At 59.2% G+C, this 20,160-nt stretch overlaps 1 protein-coding gene across 2 annotated transcripts in view; it reads right to left on the reverse strand.

Moving 5' to 3' along the window:
- Positions 1-6,723: 6,723 nt before the first annotated feature.
- AGAP3 (ArfGAP with GTPase domain, ankyrin repeat and PH domain 3) overlaps positions 6,724-20,160 on the reverse strand; it is a 107,869-nt gene continuing 94,432 nt past the window's right edge. For both annotated transcript variants that reach the window (XM_053985080.1, XM_053985072.1), the window contains exons 14-18: positions 10,193-10,347; positions 9,654-9,744; positions 9,099-9,321; positions 7,815-8,070; positions 6,724-7,575 (exon numbers count right to left, since the gene is read on the reverse strand). In XM_053985080.1, the coding sequence (XP_053841055.1) occupies positions 7,351-7,575; positions 7,815-8,070; positions 9,099-9,321; positions 9,654-9,744; positions 10,193-10,347 (950 nt within the window). In that variant the 3' untranslated portion in view covers positions 6,724-7,350. The remainder of the gene's footprint in view (positions 7,576-7,814; positions 8,071-9,098; positions 9,322-9,653; positions 9,745-10,192; positions 10,348-20,160) is intronic.

Raw genomic sequence — 20,160 nt, forward strand, 5'->3', positions numbered from 1 at the left:
GCAAGACCACGTTCTTCCTCGCTGCAGGAACGGGGGTCCTGCGGCCCCGGCCCGGCGCGGGCAGAGAAGGAGAATAGGGAAGGGAGAGGGATGAGAACAAGGACAGAGACAGGGACAGGGACACGGGCAGCGGGCGGCCGCGCCGACCCCGAGAGGCGGCCGCGGAGGTCGGGGCGGTAAGCGGACGGGGAGAAGGGGAGGCTCGGGGCTCACCCGCCCTTCGGCCGGTGCCGGTACCGGGGCCCGCGAAGCCGGAGGCCGTGCGAACAGCAGCGGTGGCCTTGCGGGCTCCATTGCACCCGCTGCTGCGCCGGTGCCGAGACGCGGGAGAGAGAAGAGGATGGGGCGGGCCGGGAGGCGCCCGGGAGCATCCCCAGGTCGGCCCTCCCGCCGGCGGAGCCGGGGCCAGGACTGGTTCGGGACCGCCCCCGCAGCTCATCCCGGAGTGCGGGAATGTGTGTGCTGCTGCAGGCTCCCAACACGGCTGCGGCCTCTGCCCTGGCCCGGCTCCCTGGCGCTGGGATGCCCTGGGACAGGTGCAACAACAAAAGGGGCTCGCACATCCAGGCCAGCCGTTCTCTGCTCTCGAGAGCTATCGCACGAGATGCTGCTTCCGCAGCGAGCCCAGCCCCAGAACCCCATGAACCCGGTTTTGCACAGGGCACAGCTGCACGCCCAGTCAAGCACACAAGGGCCGTGTGGCTCCCTGGGTGTCCAGCCTGGGAAAACTGTTCTGGTGTGACAAACATCAGTGAGTCCATGGGGCAAGGGAGCTCCCATGCCTGTGCTGTGGTAGCAACACCCATTGCAATGTCACCAGAAGTTCCTGGAGAGGGGGAGGGCTCTCTCCAGGGTTTGGCTGGGGCACCAATTGCTCACAGTTTTGATAGGGAGTTTGGGTCACAAATGGTCCAGCCAGCCACTGTCACCTTCCCTGGGAGACACAGCTTGGGAGAGCAGGAACTACCCCTGACAGCCAGAGCTGACTCCACCTTCCTGAGCGCCCTCCCTGATGCCACAGCAAGGTCTGGGCCACCTGTATGCTGCCTGGGGAGGGGTGCTCCCTCCACATGTCCCTCCCCTCTTTGGCAGGTACATTCTGTTCACCTGGAGTGTGGGGTCCATGCTCAGCCTGCAGAGCTGAGTCCTCCTGCAGTGCCCTGGAGCTTCGGAGCACTGGGGGGTGGCTGTCCCTGCCCCTTGGCTGTTGGCTCAGTTGGCTTGTGTGGCAAACAGACACAGACACAGCTCAGATCGGAGCAATCATTTGGACAAAGCTGTGCTTCTAGATGCCCCTGGTGGGTGTCTCTTTTCACTGAAGTATTTGCTGCAAGTACTGAGAGGGTTCTGTGGGATCCTTTCAGGATTTGGTTTCTCAGCACAGCTGGCTTCCACTGCAAGACACCTGCCTCTGTCCCTGAACCACTGACCTGGAAACAAGAAAGTATTCTCAGGAAATGCCTGGCCTGGTGCTCCTCACAGCATCCCCAGCATGGATTTGCCCTGTCCAGGTAGCAACACCTGCTGGATCAGGGGAGTAAATGTCCTGTGGCAGCAGCCCCCAGTGCCCTGCTCTCAGGAAAACTGTCGGCTCCCTTTTCAGCACCTGCACCACTTCTCCATCTTCGGGTGGGTGTTGGTCTGAGACAGGGCCTGACCTCAGCTGTGCTCCGTGGCTGCAAAGGGGACACAGCTATTTGCAGCCACTGCAGTGGCTTTGGCACAAGAACTGGTACTCACCTCTGTGTGGGAGGGCAGGGGGCAGGGCAAAGCCATTCTGCAGCTACATGCAGGGGGCTCTGCCACTACAAATGTGTCCACATGAGGGGTCTGTGCCACTGCAGCCGATCACAGCACAGCAGTGCACGTTAACCACCACACTCCAGAAAGTGTCCACAGCTCCGGGGTTGGGGCAGTGACATTAAAAAGAGGAAAATTTTATTTTAAGGTCCAATAATTCCCTTATTCCCACTGGGCATTTCTAACTGACACTGGCTTGATATGCCCTGCCTCAGTGGCAGCATGAGTTTATTGTCTCTTTAACCCACGTCCCCCACCATAGAGGCCACTGCCCACCCAAAATCCGTGTGCAGAGCATTCCCACTCCACTGCATGCTCATCCACGGGCTGCCGCTGAGGTGGTTCCAACACCTACAGGTTTTAGGTGTGTGGAAGGTTTTGTTGTTGTTGTTATTGTTGTTGTATTAGACCAATCCCAGAGCCCATACACACTGCAACCCTACTAACAGCCATGTTGAAATCCCCACAAATGCTGCAGAGGTGCAGCTGTGTAGAGCTGCTGGAGGTGACAGACTCATGCTGTCACCAGCGCTGCTGGAGAGAGCTGCAGAGCAGCAGAGTGTTCCTGGCACTGAGCAGAGCAAAGCTCCCTGTGAACCCTGAGCATTGTGATGGTTCTGGTGCCTCCTGCACAGCGGAGAGCAAAGCCCATGCTGCACTGCCCACAGTGCACAGAGAGCACAGTGCATGGCACTGCCCACAGTGCCCGAAGCAGCTGTGGCCCCTCCTCAGATGGGAGAGCTGTGGGGGCCCCCATGAGCTGGAGCTCTGGCTGCTGGGTCAGACTGGGGTTAGTGGGAGAAGGAGGGCCACAAAAAGAAACTGGGCAGTAAAGACAGACCCAGGGCAATTGAGCCACGAGGCCGGACGGGGCCTTGGGAGGTCTCTGCTCCAATGCCTGCTCGAAGCTTGTCCCATTCAAGATGCTGAAGAACTTGCCCATCTGACCTTCACTATCTCCAAGGGTGGGCAACCCCTCCTCTTTGGGCCCCTGTACCAGTGCCCAGCCACCTCCCTAGTATGTTTTTTCACTTGCATGCATTTGGAATTTCCCATCTACCAGCTTCTGGCCGTTACCCTGTGTCCTGGAGTAGGAACTGCTGGGGAAGGAATCTCCACATAAGCACTGGTACGCATGTATGTGCACAGGTACACACACGTGTGTGCACACATAGAGTAAAAGGTAGATACAGGTGCAGACACACACAGAGATAAATACATAGAGTGTGCTTATACATGGACATGTGTTTGTTTATATAAATATGTTTATACACACACACACATATATATACACACATTCATAAAACAAGACTTATTTTGCCCTAAGGAAGGCAATTTCAGCATTTACAAGGGAATTCTCCCTACCCAAATCTGTCCACTTGTTTACCTGTATGGTGGTTCTTAAAGAACTGGGAAAGGAGCAGGGATTGCATCCCACAGTGCTTATTCACTCAGCACAACAAAGCTGGTCCTCAGCATTCCCTGACAAGGGGCTTGTAAGAAGATGTGATGGCCCACAATATGGTGCTGGTACTATTCATTATTCATTAGCCAGCAGCTCCAGGACTAGCTCAAGGTGCAGAGAGAAACAATGGGCAAGAGAGAAACAACGTCCCAATGGCTGGCACCTGGGAAAGGTTGTGGCCCTCCCCAACTCCTTTGCAGCCTGTGCCAGCTTGTCCAGTGTCCCCATCAGCCAGGCTGGAGCTCTCCCCAGGGCTTTGTGACTCCCTGTGCTGTGGGCATCTGCACCCACCCGCAGGGCTGATTCCCGTGGGTGGGCACGGGGTGCAGGTGTTGTAGTGGAGTGTGTGGGTGCTGTACCTGAGTGAGCACGGGCCGAGGGGGCTGGGACACTGTCACACCTGTGCCTTTCCCCCAGAGGCAAGGCTGGCTGGACACATGAGGGGGCAGCCCTGTGGCAGGATCTCTGCTCTGGCCACCCCTGCATTTGCTCAGCATGATCCCAGCAGCCTCAGGTGGGTGGTGCTGCCCCATGCCCACCTGTGCCCACCTACAGATCCCCAGGAAGCTGTGCCTGCTCAGCTGGGGCTGCAAGAAGTTCTGTGGGGCTTTGATTGTAAGTTGTACCCTGTGGGGTTTTTCTGGCCGTGCCCAGGCTCTCTGGGAAGCACTGCAAACCTGTGGTATGGCTGGTTTCCAGCCAGAGGCTGCATCCCATGGATTTACTCATGGCAGAAGGCTGCATCCCATGGCTCCTGCCCTGTGGCACCCACCTCCCCCCCGGCTCGAGCCTCAGCTCGATGATGTGAGTGCTGCTAGCTGCCTGGGGCAGGGTCCTCATGGTGCTGCAGTGGTCGCTGCTGCTGCTTGGGGCCACGCAACTCAGAGACAGCCCCACTGCTGCTGCCCTGGCACAGCCCTCTGGTGCCCAGCAGAGCAGAGGGTTGGCCTGTCCCCTCCCTGGCATCAGCCTGAATGCAGACACCTGACTCCTGCCCCAAAACAGACACACAGCTCCTGCCCCTAACATGAACAGAGCTCCTGCCCCTGAGCACAGACACAGCTCCTAATCATGTCCCTAAATATGGACACACACCTCTTCCCCTGCACACAGACATGGAGTCCTCCTTCATTCAGCTTGTCCTGGCCCAGGGCCACCTGAAGCCACACTGGTCACCTTGGCACCCAGATGTGTTCCACCACTGGAGTAATGCTGGGCTGGGGTCTGGCCCATCCTTGGCTCCTTGGGATGGTGTCAGAGCCTGCAGGGATCTGGTGGCATTCCCTGCCCCCAGGTGCCAGCAAAAGGGCGTCACCAGGATCCCCAGCACCTCTTGGCAATCCGTGGGCAGCAGCAAGGCTGTCCCCACGGGCTGTGTGCCCACAGCAGTGCCACTGCCAGGGCTCCGGGTGCCCTGAGGGGCCTGCACCGCCATGGGCACTGCATGGGCCGTGGGGCTGCTCAGGGCTCTGTGGCCCCAGACCTTGGATGATCTCTTGGGTCCCTCCCAGTTCAGGGTATTGCATGATTTTGATTCCAGAGCTGTCCCCGCATGGCTCCTGGTGGCATGGTCGTGGCTCGCAGCCCCACCTCCAGCCCCAGTGTCACAGGCAGAATGTGGGGGCAGGCAAGGGGGCTCCCGGGGTCAGAGCTGGGTCCAGGCTGGGCACCCGGGGGCCTGGGGCAGGGCTGGGATGGGAAGGGAGGCGCCAGGGCTGGGTAGGGCGGGATCCCGCGCGGGAGATGATGTATGGGCAGATGTATCAGATCGCACAAGATAAACAAGCAGTGAATTTCATCAGGGCCCATCATGGCTTTAATTTGGCTGCCTAATGAGTCAGATCCAGCCGCGCAGATAAAAGTTGTCAGAGCCGCAGCCCTAATGAATTTCTTGCCACTTGTAATCAAGGCAGCTTGTCTGAGGGGGATGATTAATGGGCCCCAGAGGAGCTGCCGTCCCTCGGCTTCCATTCCTGTTAATGCAGTCGCCAGGAAATTAACCAAACCCAGCACTGGGCTGGGGCCAGGGCCGGTGTGGGGGCACCCCTGGGCACCACGAGGGGACGGGAATGAGGGGTGGTATGGGTGCAGGGGCTGGACTGGAACTGGGACCAGGACTGGGACTAGGACCAGGATGAGGATGTTGACATGGGCACACACAGCCAGAACACATCAAGGAGTGGAGGGATGGGAGCCACCATCTGCAGCCCCCAGCAAGGCAGCCCTCTGCCATGGGAGAGGCACAAGGAGGAGGCAGCAGGGGTGTGACAGGGACATCTGAGGGTACCTGTGGCAGCTGGGGATGTCCTGGCACCTCCCTTCCTTGCAGCACTGCCACACAGGCTTGGGGCCCAAGGCCTGTGCCCATTCCCAGTGCAGCAGAGCCTGGACCCCAGCACACCACAAAGAGACACTGGAGCCCCAAACTGCTGTTAGTGGTGTGGCCTGGGGAGCAGCCAGCCCGGAACTGCCAGCACTGGGGCCCTGCTCTGCCCACAGCTATGAGAAGCACGCGAAGGCAGGGCTGGCAGAGCAGACACGCGGCTCCCTTCACTGCTCAGGGGTCTGCCTGTGCCTTGGGACTCGATGATCCCGCTCTCCTCGCTGGCCGTGGCAGCCCATCACTCCCTTCCCACCTCTGCCTTCCCCCAGCCCAGCTTCACATGGCTGTCCTGTGCACAGGGACCAGCTGGCCCAGCACTCCTGCCCTGCATGTCCTCTCTCCAGCGCACCCCTCTGCTGTGCCCATCTCCCATCCCACCACAGCTGTGCATTCCTCTGGGGCCATGTTCTGGCATTGTCCCTCAGTGCCCCTGGTTGGCACCTCTCCCCTCCAGCCTCAGCACTCTGCCGTGTCCCAGGGGCCTGGTTTGGCACAGGACTGCTGTTATCAGAGCTCAAGCCGGAGGAGAAGAGGCTGAACGTTTGTCAGTGTGGAATGGAGAGTCACCAGACCCAGCTGCAAACCAGGGCTGCACTGGAGGCCTCAAAAGCAGCATACTGAGACACTGGCCTGGCAGGAGGTGGGTTGCTTTATTGGCCTTTATCTCCTTGGCTGCAGATAACACACACAGGGCAACTTATGGAAAAGAAACCGTATATACAGAGTGTCCATATAAATATTTCCAATGTACATTTTATACACAAGTGACAGAGACATTCCATAGCAGTGTCCAAAGCCTTGAGGTTCCAGCATTCAGCTAGAAGCTTGACCCCAATGCAAAGACAGATGCTCCTCTCCTCTCCTCTTGCTCAGTTGGAGACCAGCCCCACCTGGGCAGCAGCGGGAGCCAGCGGGAGGCTCCGATGGAGACACTGAGTATGGCTTGGAGCTTGGAGCTTTAACCTGGAAGGACAGTGACTCTACAGACAGACAGACAGACAGAGCTGGGGATCCCGAGGTGACCATCCTCTTCCCCCTCTAGGTCACCGTGGAGGCTGGGGAGGCCTTTGTCCAGGGGCAGTGCCACCCTTGCATGAGCACATGGGGAGCAGTATCGGTGTGTGCATCCCTCCTGCACTGGCCAGAAGCAGAGGAGCATGGGGGGTGCAATGGAGAAATAGGCACCTCCTGCTGCCCCCCACCTCACCACTGCACTGGGGGGTGTGGCAAGGCCAACGCGGAGGGAGAGTAGGAGGGAAGTGACCTCCCCGAGGGAGCAGGTGCAGCCAGCAGCCTCCCTGGTACTGCTGTGCAGGGGAGGCTACACACCTGAACTGCCCCCAGCCCCTGCTTTCTCTACAGATGTGTGGGGGGGGGGCAGGAGAAACTGCCTCCCCATCCACGTACCGGTCACGAGAACGGGGCGCTCTGGGGCCACCCCAGAGATTACGCAGGAGCCCCTTCACAAGCTGCCAGCACTGGGTCTGCACAGCTGCACGGCAAGAGGTGGCTGAAACCAGCGCAGAGGAGCAGGATGCTGGCTCCCAGCTGGCTCCCAGCCTCCTCCTGGCTGGAACGGGGGTTCTGGTGGGGGCAAGCACCGTGGGAGCCCGTCTGTGCTGCTCTCAGAGCCCCTCCTGCAGCCCTGCTCCCCGGCAGGGCTGGAGGGCAGCTGTGCGGCGACCAGAGGGCCCGTGCCGGGCTAGCCTGTGCTGGGGCTGGCACTGAACTCCGCGGGCGCGGCGGCGCAGGCGTTGTTGTTGGCGTTGGGGTTGCGGTGGGGCAGGCTGGGGGTCAGCGTGGCGGCGCTGTCGCTGGGGCAGCCGTGCTGCAGCAGGATGTCGATGCACTCCTGGCTGCCGGCCCGCCGGGCATAGGCCAGCGGGGTCAGGCCCCGAGCGTCCCGGCCCTTCACATCCACTCCGTACTGCGCGGGAGACAAGCAGCGGGTCAGTGGTACCTGGGAAGCGTGTGCCCAGGGGCACGGCAGGGGGCAGAGAGCTGGGAAGGTGGGCACGGAGAGGGGACCAAGAGGGTGGGCAGGTCACTGCCAGTGGGCATGTGGGGGAACCCACGGAAGCAGGATGGCTAAAGGTAGCAGGGATGTGGGGAAGCACCGGGATAGCACCAGAAGCACTGCGGTGGAGGCTGCAGGTTCTGTCTTACCCAGATGAGCAGCTGTGTGAAGACTACATTGGCCATTGCGCAAGAGAGATGCAGCGCTGTGCGCCCGTCTCCGTCTCCGTAGGTCTCGTTCACTTCCTCCTTGGTGCCGTGGGCCAGGAGCGTCACCACGAGCCGCAGGTCATCCTCCACCACGGCCCGCAGCAGCTGCTGCCCCAGCGGGATGTCAGACTGGGGCAGTGGGGCCAGAAAGAGCTTCTGCTCATACTTAGCCCGGATCCAGCGCTCCTTCTCCTCCCTGCCAGACAGGACATTGTCACGGTCACAGTTGAGACAATTTGCCTGGGCCCCATGCACAAAAAGACACGAGTATCAGCACTGCCACGTGAACATACTCGTGTGAGCAGTGAACATCTGTCACACCCAGACAGCCCCTGCATAGGCCCTGCCGTGCCCCTGTGCCCACAGCTGCCACCGAGCTCTGTCATCCCGCTCTGGACACCTTCCTGACACCTGCTTCACTCGCTGCACCTCCTTACGGCTCCCTACGGACACCGTGCGCTCACACCCACGCCTGTACAGCAGCAGCGTGCTGCAGCCAGACCCCGCAGCTGTCCCTGTGCACCTCCACGCCGGAGCCCTCACAGCCGGCGCTGTGTGCCCTGCTGTGGCAGCTCGGGACCGTCCCTACCGCAAGGCCTGTGCGCGGGCCGTGGCCAGCGGCAGGAAAAGGCTAGCGCCGCACACGCCAGCCCAGTGCCACGGGAGGCACCTTATCGCTGCCGCCGTCTCGCCTGGTGCAAACAAAGGCTGTGTCCGCGTCCGTCCCGCCGGGGCGGCGGATCGATGCGCGCCGTGCCGCCGCTATCTGCTGCCATTCTCTCCATCTGCGGCTGGCGGGCGGCCATCAATGCCCCGCGCCGCGCATGCGCGCCGGCGGCGGCCCCTGACCCGCTGATAAGGCGCAGAATGGGCGCTCGTTGGGATGAGTGACAGCAGAGCGGCTCCGGCAGGGACACGCAGGCCTGAAAGGGACAGACCCTGGAGACCCGCACAACGCTGCCGAGCCATCTCCGTTAACCCCTTCGGCTTTGCACCAGCCTCAGCTCTCGAGTCACCGCACGGCCGCGGCGGCCGGGAGCCCCGCTGCCCCAGCAGGGTGGCAGAGAGGGTGGCCAGTGCCTCGCGGGCAGGCAGGACCCCCAACACTGGAGCATCCTGAGGAATCCCGCCTGCCTCAGTGGCTGCTCCCACCCCCTGCAGAGCCACCCAGCCCTCCAGGTGCGGTTCCCAAGAAGCATCTCTGGGGTTCACCACCTCCCTTACCGGCTGCTCTCAGGCGTGGGCTTGGGGTAGCCCTCCACCATTCCCTCCCAGACGGCGTTTGCAAGTGCGTTGCCGATGGCCGTCATGACCATAAGAAGCTCGCTAGGCCAGTCATCCAGGTCCAGGGAGCGCACACGGGACAGGTGGGTGCCCAGGTTGCGATGGATCCCGGAGCACTCGATGCACATGAGAGCACCCAGGTTCAGACTGGCCCAGTCCGGATCTGAGGGCAGCAGGGTCAGTGGGGGAGAGTTAATAACCTGCCAAGACTCACCAGCCCATCTCCTGCGGTTCAGACTCATATTTGCAGGCACCTGCCCACCAGAGCCCTTCCCAGTTCAGCGTCCCTGGGGGAGGCCAGGCTGGCCAGTGAGGGGTCACAGGCCAGTGTGGCAGCGTGGTCTGTACCCCAACCCCCAGGAGCAGGTCCACTGTAGGAAAGGGCAGGACAGACACACAGAGCAGGTCTCTCTGGGCTGAGAGAGGGTGTGCCTGGGGTGGTTGGAGCCCCCTCCCCTCCCGGGTGAGCCCCCCGGCCAGCGTAGCATCTCTTACTCGGTGCGTCGCAGTCCACGCAGAAGCTGTTCCCACGCGCGGTGCGGACGGCCTGCATGGCCTGCGCGTCGCCCTGGCTGCCCAGCCGAGCCTGCAAAGAACCCCACAAGGCCCCTTCACTGTGGGCCAGCCGCCCTACCACGCATCCTGCACCCCTCCTGGCATGCCACACCAGGCTCCATGGGGCTGGCCAGCATGGGGGCTCTGACAACAGGGTCTGGAGTGGCCAGCTGTGTGCCAGAGGAGCAGGGGACAGTGGGCCAAAGTGGGGAGAAAGGGCAGAAATATCCAGGGAGGGAATGAACCATGCAGGATCTAGCCACATGGGATGCAGAGTACTCTGTGGGGCCAGAGCCAGGTGGGGAAGAGGTGACGAGAAACCTGGGGGAACTGCACAGTCCCAGGGACGGGACTGAACTCCCACTGGGAGAAGTGGGATCAAGGCAGGACTCAGCGTGGACAGACAGGCAAGCGTGGGACATGGAGGAATATGGCAAAGCAGATGCCAGGAAAGATAGGAGTTGGCCAAGACCTCTTACCTTGTTTTTGCTGCTCTCACAGCCCTGCAGGCTGGCCAGGATCTGGCTCTCAATGGCCTGCACCCAGAGCTCCCGCTCCTCTGATGTTGAGGCTTCAAAGAGCCACGTCTGGCCCGTCAGTGACACGATAATGAACTCAAATGGCTCATCTGGTTCTGGAAGAGAAAGGTGTGCCTAACATGGGACTGGGAAGGAGGGGGTCTGCCATGGGACAGATCCTGGCAGGCCACCGCCATCCCCACATGGCAGGGCTGAGGCAGCAGCAGAGCCCAGGAGGCTGGGACAGGCAAGTCCCTGTCTTCTCCTGCAGAGAAGAATCAGAGCTCTATGCCAGTCCTCCCTCCTCCCTCCCTTTGCCTCCCACAGCTCCACTGGCTTGTGCCCACTCTTCTGCCCCGTGTCCCACCCTCAGAGAAAGCTGCCAACTTCTGGAACAGTGCAATCAGCTCCTCCACGGAGCCGGTGCCTGCAGACAGCCCCAGCGCCAGGGCTCAGTGCCTGCCCTGGATGGGCCCTGTACACGGAGTGAGGCGTGCAAGAGGAGCCTGTGCACTGGGCTCAGAGGCAGCTCCTGACCATGGCTTACAAGGTGCTCTGCCCTGCCAACACCTGCCAGCCTGGCTCTGCCTCACACGGCCCCCCACGGGCACAGTTCATGGGGTGTCGTGTCAGCCTCACACCCAGCACCAGCATTTACCTTTTATTGCCAACTTCAGTAGTTAGTGCAGTAAATGACTTAACTAAGCGGGGCCTGAATGGAATGACTAATAAACGTTATGTCACAGCACACGCTTCAGCTCATAGCAAAATGATTTGTAATTACCTAATTAGCGTTATGCAAATAACACCCTCATCTCCATAATGTGCCTTCCCAGCTCTCTATTAAAAGCAGGGAGTCAACTGCTCGGCTCCAGAGACAGCACGGAGGCCGAGAGGCCTCTGGTCCACATCAAGGCAGGGCTGCGCTGGCCTCAAGCCTGGCAGGGTCTGTGCACAACAGGCATGACGTGGGGAGGTGGGCAGGGGAGTCTGGAGGGGTCTGAGGGAGGCCCCCCTGACTTCTCTGCAGCACAGAAGGCTCTCACTGCAGAGGAAGCAGCAGAAAGGCAAGGACCAAGGAGCTGCAGCAGCCCACCGTGAATGGCAGCAAAGCCTCTGGCTGTGTCCCACCAAGGGCACGGCCACCCTCAGCTACTGTGGGGCCTCCTGGGCCCAACTGAGCCAGGCTGTGTCCATGAACATCCCCAGAACACGGTGCAGCCTTGGGAAGTCTCCTTAGGAAAGTCAGGTCTGTGGGCACGATGGGAGTGCACAGCCCTTCTTCCCAGGCTCATGGTCAGCACCTGCACTGACAAGCAGCAGACCTGGAGACCACCAGTGCTCATGAACTGGTGCAGGAACACAAGGCTGGGTCTCCACACCATCAGAGACTGGGGAGGATGGAATGACCTCCAGCATGAGGGCTTGTCCTGGCTTGCCCTTCCCAGATAGGAAGGCAAAGCTCTTTTACTCATTTCACCCTAAATCAGCCTGGGACTCCTCCTCTGGGGAAAGATGTCTGCAACTGCATCTGTCCTGCACAATGAGAGACTGAGCTCTCAGGAGGATGACAGACTGCAGGGAGTGGGTAGCTAGCTGCACTGCTGGAGTCTCCCTTCTCTGTGATGCACAGGTATAACTGGGACATCCCACTTGTCCAGCACTTTCCTCCAGCTCTCAGCTGCAGGAGAGACCCCACAGACATCATGTCCCAGCTCAAGAACAAGATTCTTGGAAAATATACAGCTGCCAGCTTGTGAACGCTGGGAGAGGAAATAACCAGGCAACAGCCAGGCTAACAGGCATTGCCTCCTTTGCTTGCTGGCACCAGCCTTTGTGAGTGCTGCCAGAGGCTGGCACAGGCAGGGAGCCCCCAGACTGCAGGGGAGCCAGGACCATCCCCCCACAGCCACAGGACTGGTGGCTGCCTGGGGCCAAGCACTACCAGCCAGGAAGGAGTGAGCAGCAGGTACCTGGGGCAGAGGCTGCCCAGGTGCTGGAGGGAGCATCTGCAGACAGCGCCCCTGGGGGACCCTGACACATCAGAGCAGGCCCTGTTCTCCTCAAATCTCATCCTGCCTTGGTCTGAGCCACCTGTGGCTGCTGCCACTGTGTTGCTGAGCCCAAGCCAGCTGCCTGGACTTGGGAAGCACTGGGTGCACTTGAAGTCCTCCCTGCTACTGAGCTGCTCCTGCACAGCAGGACAAGAACATCATGGTCAGCAGGACGCAGCGAGGGTTCCTGCTGTGGGCTCACATGGCTCCATCCTCCTTGTTCCTGTTTCCTGTTTGGCCAGCACCTCCCCACCAAGCAGCCAGGCAGGAATCCCGGCCCCAGCCTTCCTGCACCTGTACACTTCCCAGGGAAGCAAATGTCTTCCCTGCCTGCCCAGGGCTCTGGTGTGGGGGTCACTGCTGCTCCTTGAGGCACCATGCTGGCGCAGGGGACTCCATGTGGCTCCCAGCACTCTGCTCAGGACATTCACAGTAGGGCAGGAGGTTCCCTCCTTCTGGGTGAGAAATTTCTGTGCTCCAACTTGACTTGGACGGACTTTCCTACTGTCACAGCTGAGGGATATCCCAGAGCTCTGGGGCTGCCCAGTGCCAGCCGTGGGAGCAGTCCCAGTCCTGGCGCCAGCTCTGCAAGACGCAGGACCTCCATTCCCTTCCTTCTTTGTGCCTCCTGGATTCCAGCTTCACACCAAACAAAGGCCCTGTTGCTCTCGGAGCCCGGGAAGAGCTAACAAAAGATCACAGCTTTTCTGCTGCGCTATAGCAAATTCCCCACCTCACAGGGCAGGACAGCACCATGGGGCTGGATCTCTTTGGAGGCCTCAGCATAGCATGAATATGGCAGAAGAGCATGACACTGCAGGATCACACCTGGATTCACACATGAGGACCAACAGAGCTGGGAAGAGAATCAAGGACTTGCAGCAGCTTTGAACACTGTGCAGATCCACCTTCTGGGATGGTCTAGGACCAGTCCCCGAGCTCCTCAGGGCACCCATACAAGTTGAATCAGACTCAAGCAGTTGTTTTAGAGAAAGCACTGGGTATTCTCAGTTTCTTCTGGGGAGAGGTACAGGTTTCCAATGTGGCAGGGCCATTTCTGGCTGGATGAGAGGGAGGCGCCAAGCAGATGACATAAGCAGAAGGGTTTAGACTACCTCTGCTGAAGCAGAACTGGCAGAATTCCTCCCCTGCTCCACACATGGGCACAGGCTCCTTCTCAGAGGTCAGAGAAGTCCCAGAGCTTGCCAGCTACAACTTGACAGGGCTCAGACCTCAGAGGAAGCCAGTCCTACAGGAGCGGGGAGCCCTTCCCAGCTGCCTCTGAGTGAGCGGCTAGCCGGGGGCCAGATGGCAGAGCCCGGCCCCCCAGCCCTGCGGCTGCCCCAGTGTGCTGGTGGGAGCCCATTACACCAGATCCATTAGAATTAGTGGGCAGTGGAAATGAATGTGCTGCCTCTCTCTCTCTTGATGATTTTTTGATGATGTTTTAAAGACTGAGCTCCGTGAAGAGTTGCTGAGCAGAGTTTGGTGTGAGCCGGCTCTGCTAATGGGTGTTAACCCCACGACCCCCCTTCCAACACTGCCCAGAACGAGGGCTCTGAGCAGGAGCAGGATTAGGGAGGGCATGGCCGGGACAGCAGGGCCACATGGCACCCAGACCCCAGCAGCAGCCAGGATGATGGGCACGGCCCGCAGGTGAGGAGCAGCCCAGGGCAGTCACTCTGCCAACACCCCAGCCCTGGGGGGAAGCATCCTCCAGACAGCAGAGGAGCACCACGGCGCTGCCAAGAATGAGGGAATGGAGACACCCTGTGTGTCCGGCCGGGAGCCAGACCAAAGGGACAGCAGGAGGGTATCAAGTGCCCACCGAGATGCACGGGAGCATGCACCTGCTGCTCCAGGCAGCCCTGGGGGCGAGGGGGACCAGAGGAACAGTGTGTCCCACAGACACCTGTAGGATGCCAGAGAGGAAAAGGAAGGGGAGCAGCAGTGACACAGAGTGTTGCCTTTACAGCTCGTGCCAAGCCCCCTCTCTTATGCTCTGAGTGGGGGAAAGTACAGCTCTGAGCACAAGGGGTACACCAGAGAGCTAAAAACACCTCAGCTTCAATACAGGGCTGGGGCAGAGCTTGGTCTTGCTCTGCAAAGGGTTCTGGCTACACCCTGCATTGCTGCCCAGCCCAGAGACAGTCCTGCAGGGACCCTGACGTGGAGCCACGGGAGCAGTACTTCCCACCTCCATTCCGTCCATGTGCACCCTACTTCTCTGTGGGGTGTGCTCCCCTGGGGAGCTGAAGTGGGACAGGCTGGCCCCATGCTCACCCCTACCCGAGATGCCCCCACACAGGTTGGGGCAGCACTCTCAGAGCACAAGCAGCAGTATGGGGGGCTGCTCCCCTGTCCCAGAAGCACCAGGATACAAAGCAGCTCTGTGAGGACAGAGGATGGAGCAATGTCCCTCTGGTCCCCACCAGTGCAGCAGGACCGTGCTCCCAGCACAGCAATTCCCTCTCTACACAGGGCACTGGACAGAACTCCCCCACGCCAGCCCAAAGGCCCAGGGCAGCACTTTCTTCCCTCATGGGAAGGGGGAGTTCAGCACAGGGGATGGCAGGAGCATCTCCATCCCAGCACACCAGACAGCTTCCCAGCTGGCTCCTTCCTGAGCAGATGGGTGCAGGGTAGTGTAGGACACCTTCCCTGCATCCCGGCAGGTCCGGCAGAGAGGAACAGGATTCCACTCAACATCAGGAAAACAGGAAGCAGAGCTGGCACTGAGCCCCACTCCTGAAGCAGAAGTTTCCTCTGTCACCTCTGCTCTTCACCACCTCCCAGTCACATCCAGCCTCTCCCTGCATGCCGCCCTTCTCCCACTCCCATCCCTTCTCCTGCTTTGTGCTGGCAAAGTAGAAGTGCCTCCAGAGGCCCTGGAGAGTGGGTAGTCATACAGGGAGGAGGTGGGGGGATGCCTCCAGCATGTGGGGCACACGGCAGGAACCAAGGCAGGTCCTGTCAGACATGCAGGGAGACTCTGGCCCACAGCTCTGCTCTCTGGCTGCCAAGCCTGTGAGAAGGTCCTGGAGCAGGGCAGCCGGCAGCCCCTGGCCTCGGGTGCTTGTTTGCAAGCTGCGACTGTACCATATCATTACGAGGTGTTTGGGATATCAACAAATTAGCAGGCGTCTGGGAAGAGAAGGATGCAGCACCATTCGTAAATGTCAGCTCGCTACCTCCTCATTTTGCAGATCATTAAACCCAATATTCCCAACCTGTATTAGTGCGACAGGGACAGGCCCTCCGCGGGGACAGGCGCCAGGAGAGCGCAGCAGGAGCAGCGCTACGGAGATCGCCCAGCGCCTGCTGTCCCGGCGCCCCCAGGGCCAGAGTGCCCCGGCTGAGCTGGCGCTGGCACGGCACCGCCAGGGATGGCACGGGGGCCGGGGCTGGCAGCAGCGAGGGACTCGAGCGTGGAGGGGCACTGAGCTGTACAACCGGGCATATGGTGGGGTCCCAAACGTGTGTGGCATGTGTGCAGAAGGACACGGTGTGTCAGGAGGAGCAGGTGCTCCCAAGGGATACCACAGGTACGCAGGGGGTGTGCAGGGGGGTCACGTAAGGGTCGAACAGTGTCATTTCTGTGAACATGGCAGGGAGGATGCAATGTGGGGTGCAGGGTGTGCACAGTGGGCGCAGGCCTGGGGGTGGCAGAAGGGCCAGGGGGTGTGTGCAGGCATCAGGGAGGCAGGTCACAGCTGGGAGGGCACAGACAGTGCAGGCTTCATGGTGTGAGCAGGGGCTTGTGGCAGGGTCAGGGGTGCGTACAGGAGGGTCTCTCAGAGGGGCAACACGGAGCTGTGTAAGGTCCCCCAGGAACCACAGACTAAGGGGTGGGACCTGATGGGGACAGGGAACCAGCTGAAGCACAGAGGTGCCCAGCACAGGCTGCCTCCCTCCCGCCAGGACTGAGCAGGGAGCCCCAAGGTCCATAATGAGCTGGAGTGACTTGTTAGCACTGAATTAAGAGGCTTGGTGGAAGGAAGCGTGCGGGTGACACAAGCTGTGTGGGGCAGGCGGGAGCTGAGCGATAGCAGCTGGAATCCCCAGCAATCTGGTGAGCGCGGCTCAGCCTCACACTCCTGGCTTGCCACGATCGGCCTCGACAGCCCCTGACAGTTGGCATTAATCACGCACATCGCCCCAACACAACTCTTTACTGGCCATCAATTTCCTGTGGGTTTTAAAACTAAAAAACAAAGACAAAAACGCGTCGTTTGGCCGCCACTGAGAAGCACATTAAGGGGCTGTCAGCTTCTCGCCATGCACCCTGCATCACTCTTTAAGCACATGAGAAGTTCATTATCCCTGGAGCTCTGGCAGCCATGGGGAGACTGGAGCAGGGAGCGTCGCAAAGGCACTGCTGCCCTCAGCCGTGTCTGGTGGCTCTTTGGCCCTCCTGGAAGCATGAGCAGGGGCTGAGGGTCCAGGCCAAGAGGAGTGTGGCTGCAGGGGGGCTGTGGGCTGCTCCATGGCAGGACAGGGCACTCCTGGCCACAGAGCTTTGCTGGGCTCTGATAAGAGCAGACTTTCCTGATGGTCCTTGCAGGATGACACTGCACCTCCACCGTGGGGATGAGCATCTTCGTCCCCTGACAGCCTGACACACGTTTGCCAGCCTGTGGGTGCTCCCTGACAGCTTGAGCTGCACTCCCCAGTTTGGTGACATCTCCGGCAGCCCAATCCCACGCCTGCCATAGTTTGCGGATGCTCCCTGGCAGCCTGACACAGAGCTCTCTTTAACATGAGCCCATGTAAAAAAGCAACAGCTCGTTTGATTTATGATACTTCAGAACAACTAAGATTCAATTGCTCTGCACGTCCCCGGCTCTGATTACCTCCTAAATGAGATAAACTGATGGCAATTTATCCCCAGACCTCACCAACTTTCCCAGGATGCTAACCTGAGCTGCTCGTGCCTAGCTCACCAGCGTGGAGGCAGGTGCAGGCAGCCTGAGCACAGTCCAAACCTGCTCCCTCACATACCCCCAGGGCTGCTCCTGCTCGCAGGGATGCTGTGACAGAGGCTGAGCCTGACACCCTGCCTGGCCCTAGGCAGCTCCTGGTGGGTGGGAAGTTTTGCAGGGTGTCCCTCCACAGTACTCCCCACACCAGTACAGCCACACTGACGTGAGCCAACGGAAAGCATGGCTCCTCACTGGGCTGTCCCCATGCTCCTTCCAGGACAGTGAACCCTCCGCAGAGGGATGAGCACCACGAGGCTACAGCAGCTCAGCCACAAGGGATGGCAGCCCTGCCACAGGGCCTGGCAGCCCTGCTCCTGGCACACCAATTTCACACTTTGACCATGTTGACTATGCAGAAGCAAAAAACTCAAATTATCCTGCTCTGAAAAAAGTTGCCATAACTGTTCAAAGCAGCTAAAAAGATTCAAGGGGGTATCAGTCATAGGGACACCAGTCCACAACACAAACCACTGGCCATGCCCACGGTGTGGGGCAATGCTCGGCCCAGGGCTCACAGTTGGACCATTCAGACATTGTGACGGGACCTCAAGTGGAGACTCAGCACCTCCTCGTACTTGCTGCCAGTCTCAGCTTGTCCTGCAGGACAGTGACCCGTCATGGGTGGCCACCTGAACACCAGTCCCAGAGTCACTCGCTCCTCTGCCTTTGCCCTGGCCTGCTGCTCTTGGTGACGAGTGTCCAGAGCTGCATCAGTTCTCGGAACAGTCCCGGAGCTCAGAGCAGGAGAGAGACCAACCAAGTCACTCACAAAGGCAGCAGGGCAGGAGCCGTGCAGCAGGCACGTGGCAGGCGGGGGTGGAAAGGATGTGCGACCCCGCTCTGTAATTCATACTGAGCACAGGGATGCACATGGTCCTCTCTTGACCAGGATGTCCCCCTCACGCCAAAATGGGGCACACAGCTCATTGCTGCTGGAACTGGCTAAAACCTAGCTGGAAGCTCTAAGTGCAGCAACAGTGGCTGCTCCCACGGACTCAGAGCGTGGTTCTGCTGGCAAGGACACTGCCACATCAGCAGGTTCTGTTGATGCAGGGCAAGCTGGGAGCATGACAAAACTGACCGTGTCACAGAACTGACCCAGAACTGACCCAGAACTGACCCAGCCTCTAGAACTTTTGCAACTGGATCAATTTTCTAATATACTAGATTATTTTAAAAAAGAAATGCGAGTTCAGTTTGTCAATAGCTGACCAAAAGCCAGAAACCCACCATGCAGCACCCACGGCACCACTGTGCCCCAGCAGATGTCTGGGAGCAGCTGGTTCCATCAGCCCTGCCCCACTGCAGCAGTGAGCCGGCAGGTGTTGCACTTGTTCGCGCACTGGAGAAGGACACACGGGCCTGGACAGTCTGGATTCACACAGGAGACATGGAGGATGGGCTGCCTGTGCCCCCTCTGCTGTGCCGTGCTCTGCTCACCCTCACGTGCTGCTCGCACTGCTCCTTCCCGCTGCAGCACCGCAGCAGCTCAGCCACCTGCTGCCACGGCACTCTGGCACCAGCAGCACTGCAGATCACAGACTGGGGATTCCTCCTGCTCCCGGTACTGCTGCCAGAACCTCTGGCAGCAGGAGGATCCACAGTGTGCAAGGTCTGTGCAGTGACAGATGACGTTTGGTAATTGACACTGGTAAATGAAGTTCTGTGTTGAAAAATGCCAAGGAATGTACACTGCAGGAAAAAGTTACATTGCTAAAACACCTGATAGGGCTTTAAATTAACCATATCAACCTGAGACAGGGCCTGGGTAACACTTCAGGTAAGACAGAACACTGCCCAGCTCACCACCACGGCCAAGGACCAGTGCAGGAAACAACAAAAATACTCTGATGCCCTCATGCTCGCCACATGTCTCCACCCCCACCACTCCACCTTCCAGGGATGCTGCCAAACCAGGAAGGACAGAAAGAGTAAGCATGTGTCTGAAAAAACATCCCTATGAGATGATGGAAAAACTGGGATTGCTCGAGGACTCCTGTCCTGGGCACACAAGGAGAAGGGTGACAGCCCTCCAGCCTGTGCATCTGGGAGCAGAGGGCTGGGAATTCTGCCAAGCACGCATGTATTGTTGAAAAGGAACTAATCAAATTTTAAGACTTCAAGCAGTGGTTAGTCCATGTTACTGCTTCATAAAAGTGTTCCCACATTCAATTCCCTTTTCCACTACAAAATGGCATCACATTCTGTGTAATGTCAGGTGCCAGACTCTGCACCTCTCACACTCTGTCAGCTGCGCTGAGCGGCCGCAGGACCAGACCTCCTCTGCAAGCACTGACACATCAGTCCTGTGCTTCTTGGTCTTTGCTGTGGTCAGCTGAGAGCCCTCATGTCCACATCACAAACACTATCATCACACCGAGGTCAGCTTTGGACCTCCTTTAAACCTCTCTTAGCATTCTATTTACAGGACAGGACACACTACTTCAGCACATGCTTTCTCAGCCTTATGTGTGGGGGTGCAAAGCCATCCCCTCCTTTACTGTCCCACTATTCATACAAAGAATGAGCCTCTCCTTTTGCCAAGCACTGGGCTGAGAACTGCAAACCAATTTGGGAAGGGCAACAATGGGTCTGAGGAGGCAACATACACACAGAGCTAAGAACAAAGTGCAAATACAGGCAATGCTTCTTGCTGTCCATGGGACACCAGTTTGACACACTCAAACGATGCTCAAGGTTCTTCAGTCAACCACGGCAGATAGGAAGCCTGTCTTAGACTTTTGCATTTCAGATGCAGACAACTACAACAGCAAAAAAACCCAACAGAGCTGCCCAGCTCTGCACATCACCAAGCAATGATTCCAAGAACAAGAACTTGAGCTGTTCTGCTGTGGGACACCTGGGCTGCTGGACAGCAGGCAGACACATGATT

This window comes from Vidua macroura, chromosome 1 (genome assembly GCF_024509145.1).
Source record: "Vidua macroura isolate BioBank_ID:100142 chromosome 1, ASM2450914v1, whole genome shotgun sequence".
Classification (NCBI taxonomy): domain Eukaryota; kingdom Metazoa; phylum Chordata; class Aves; order Passeriformes; family Viduidae; genus Vidua; species Vidua macroura.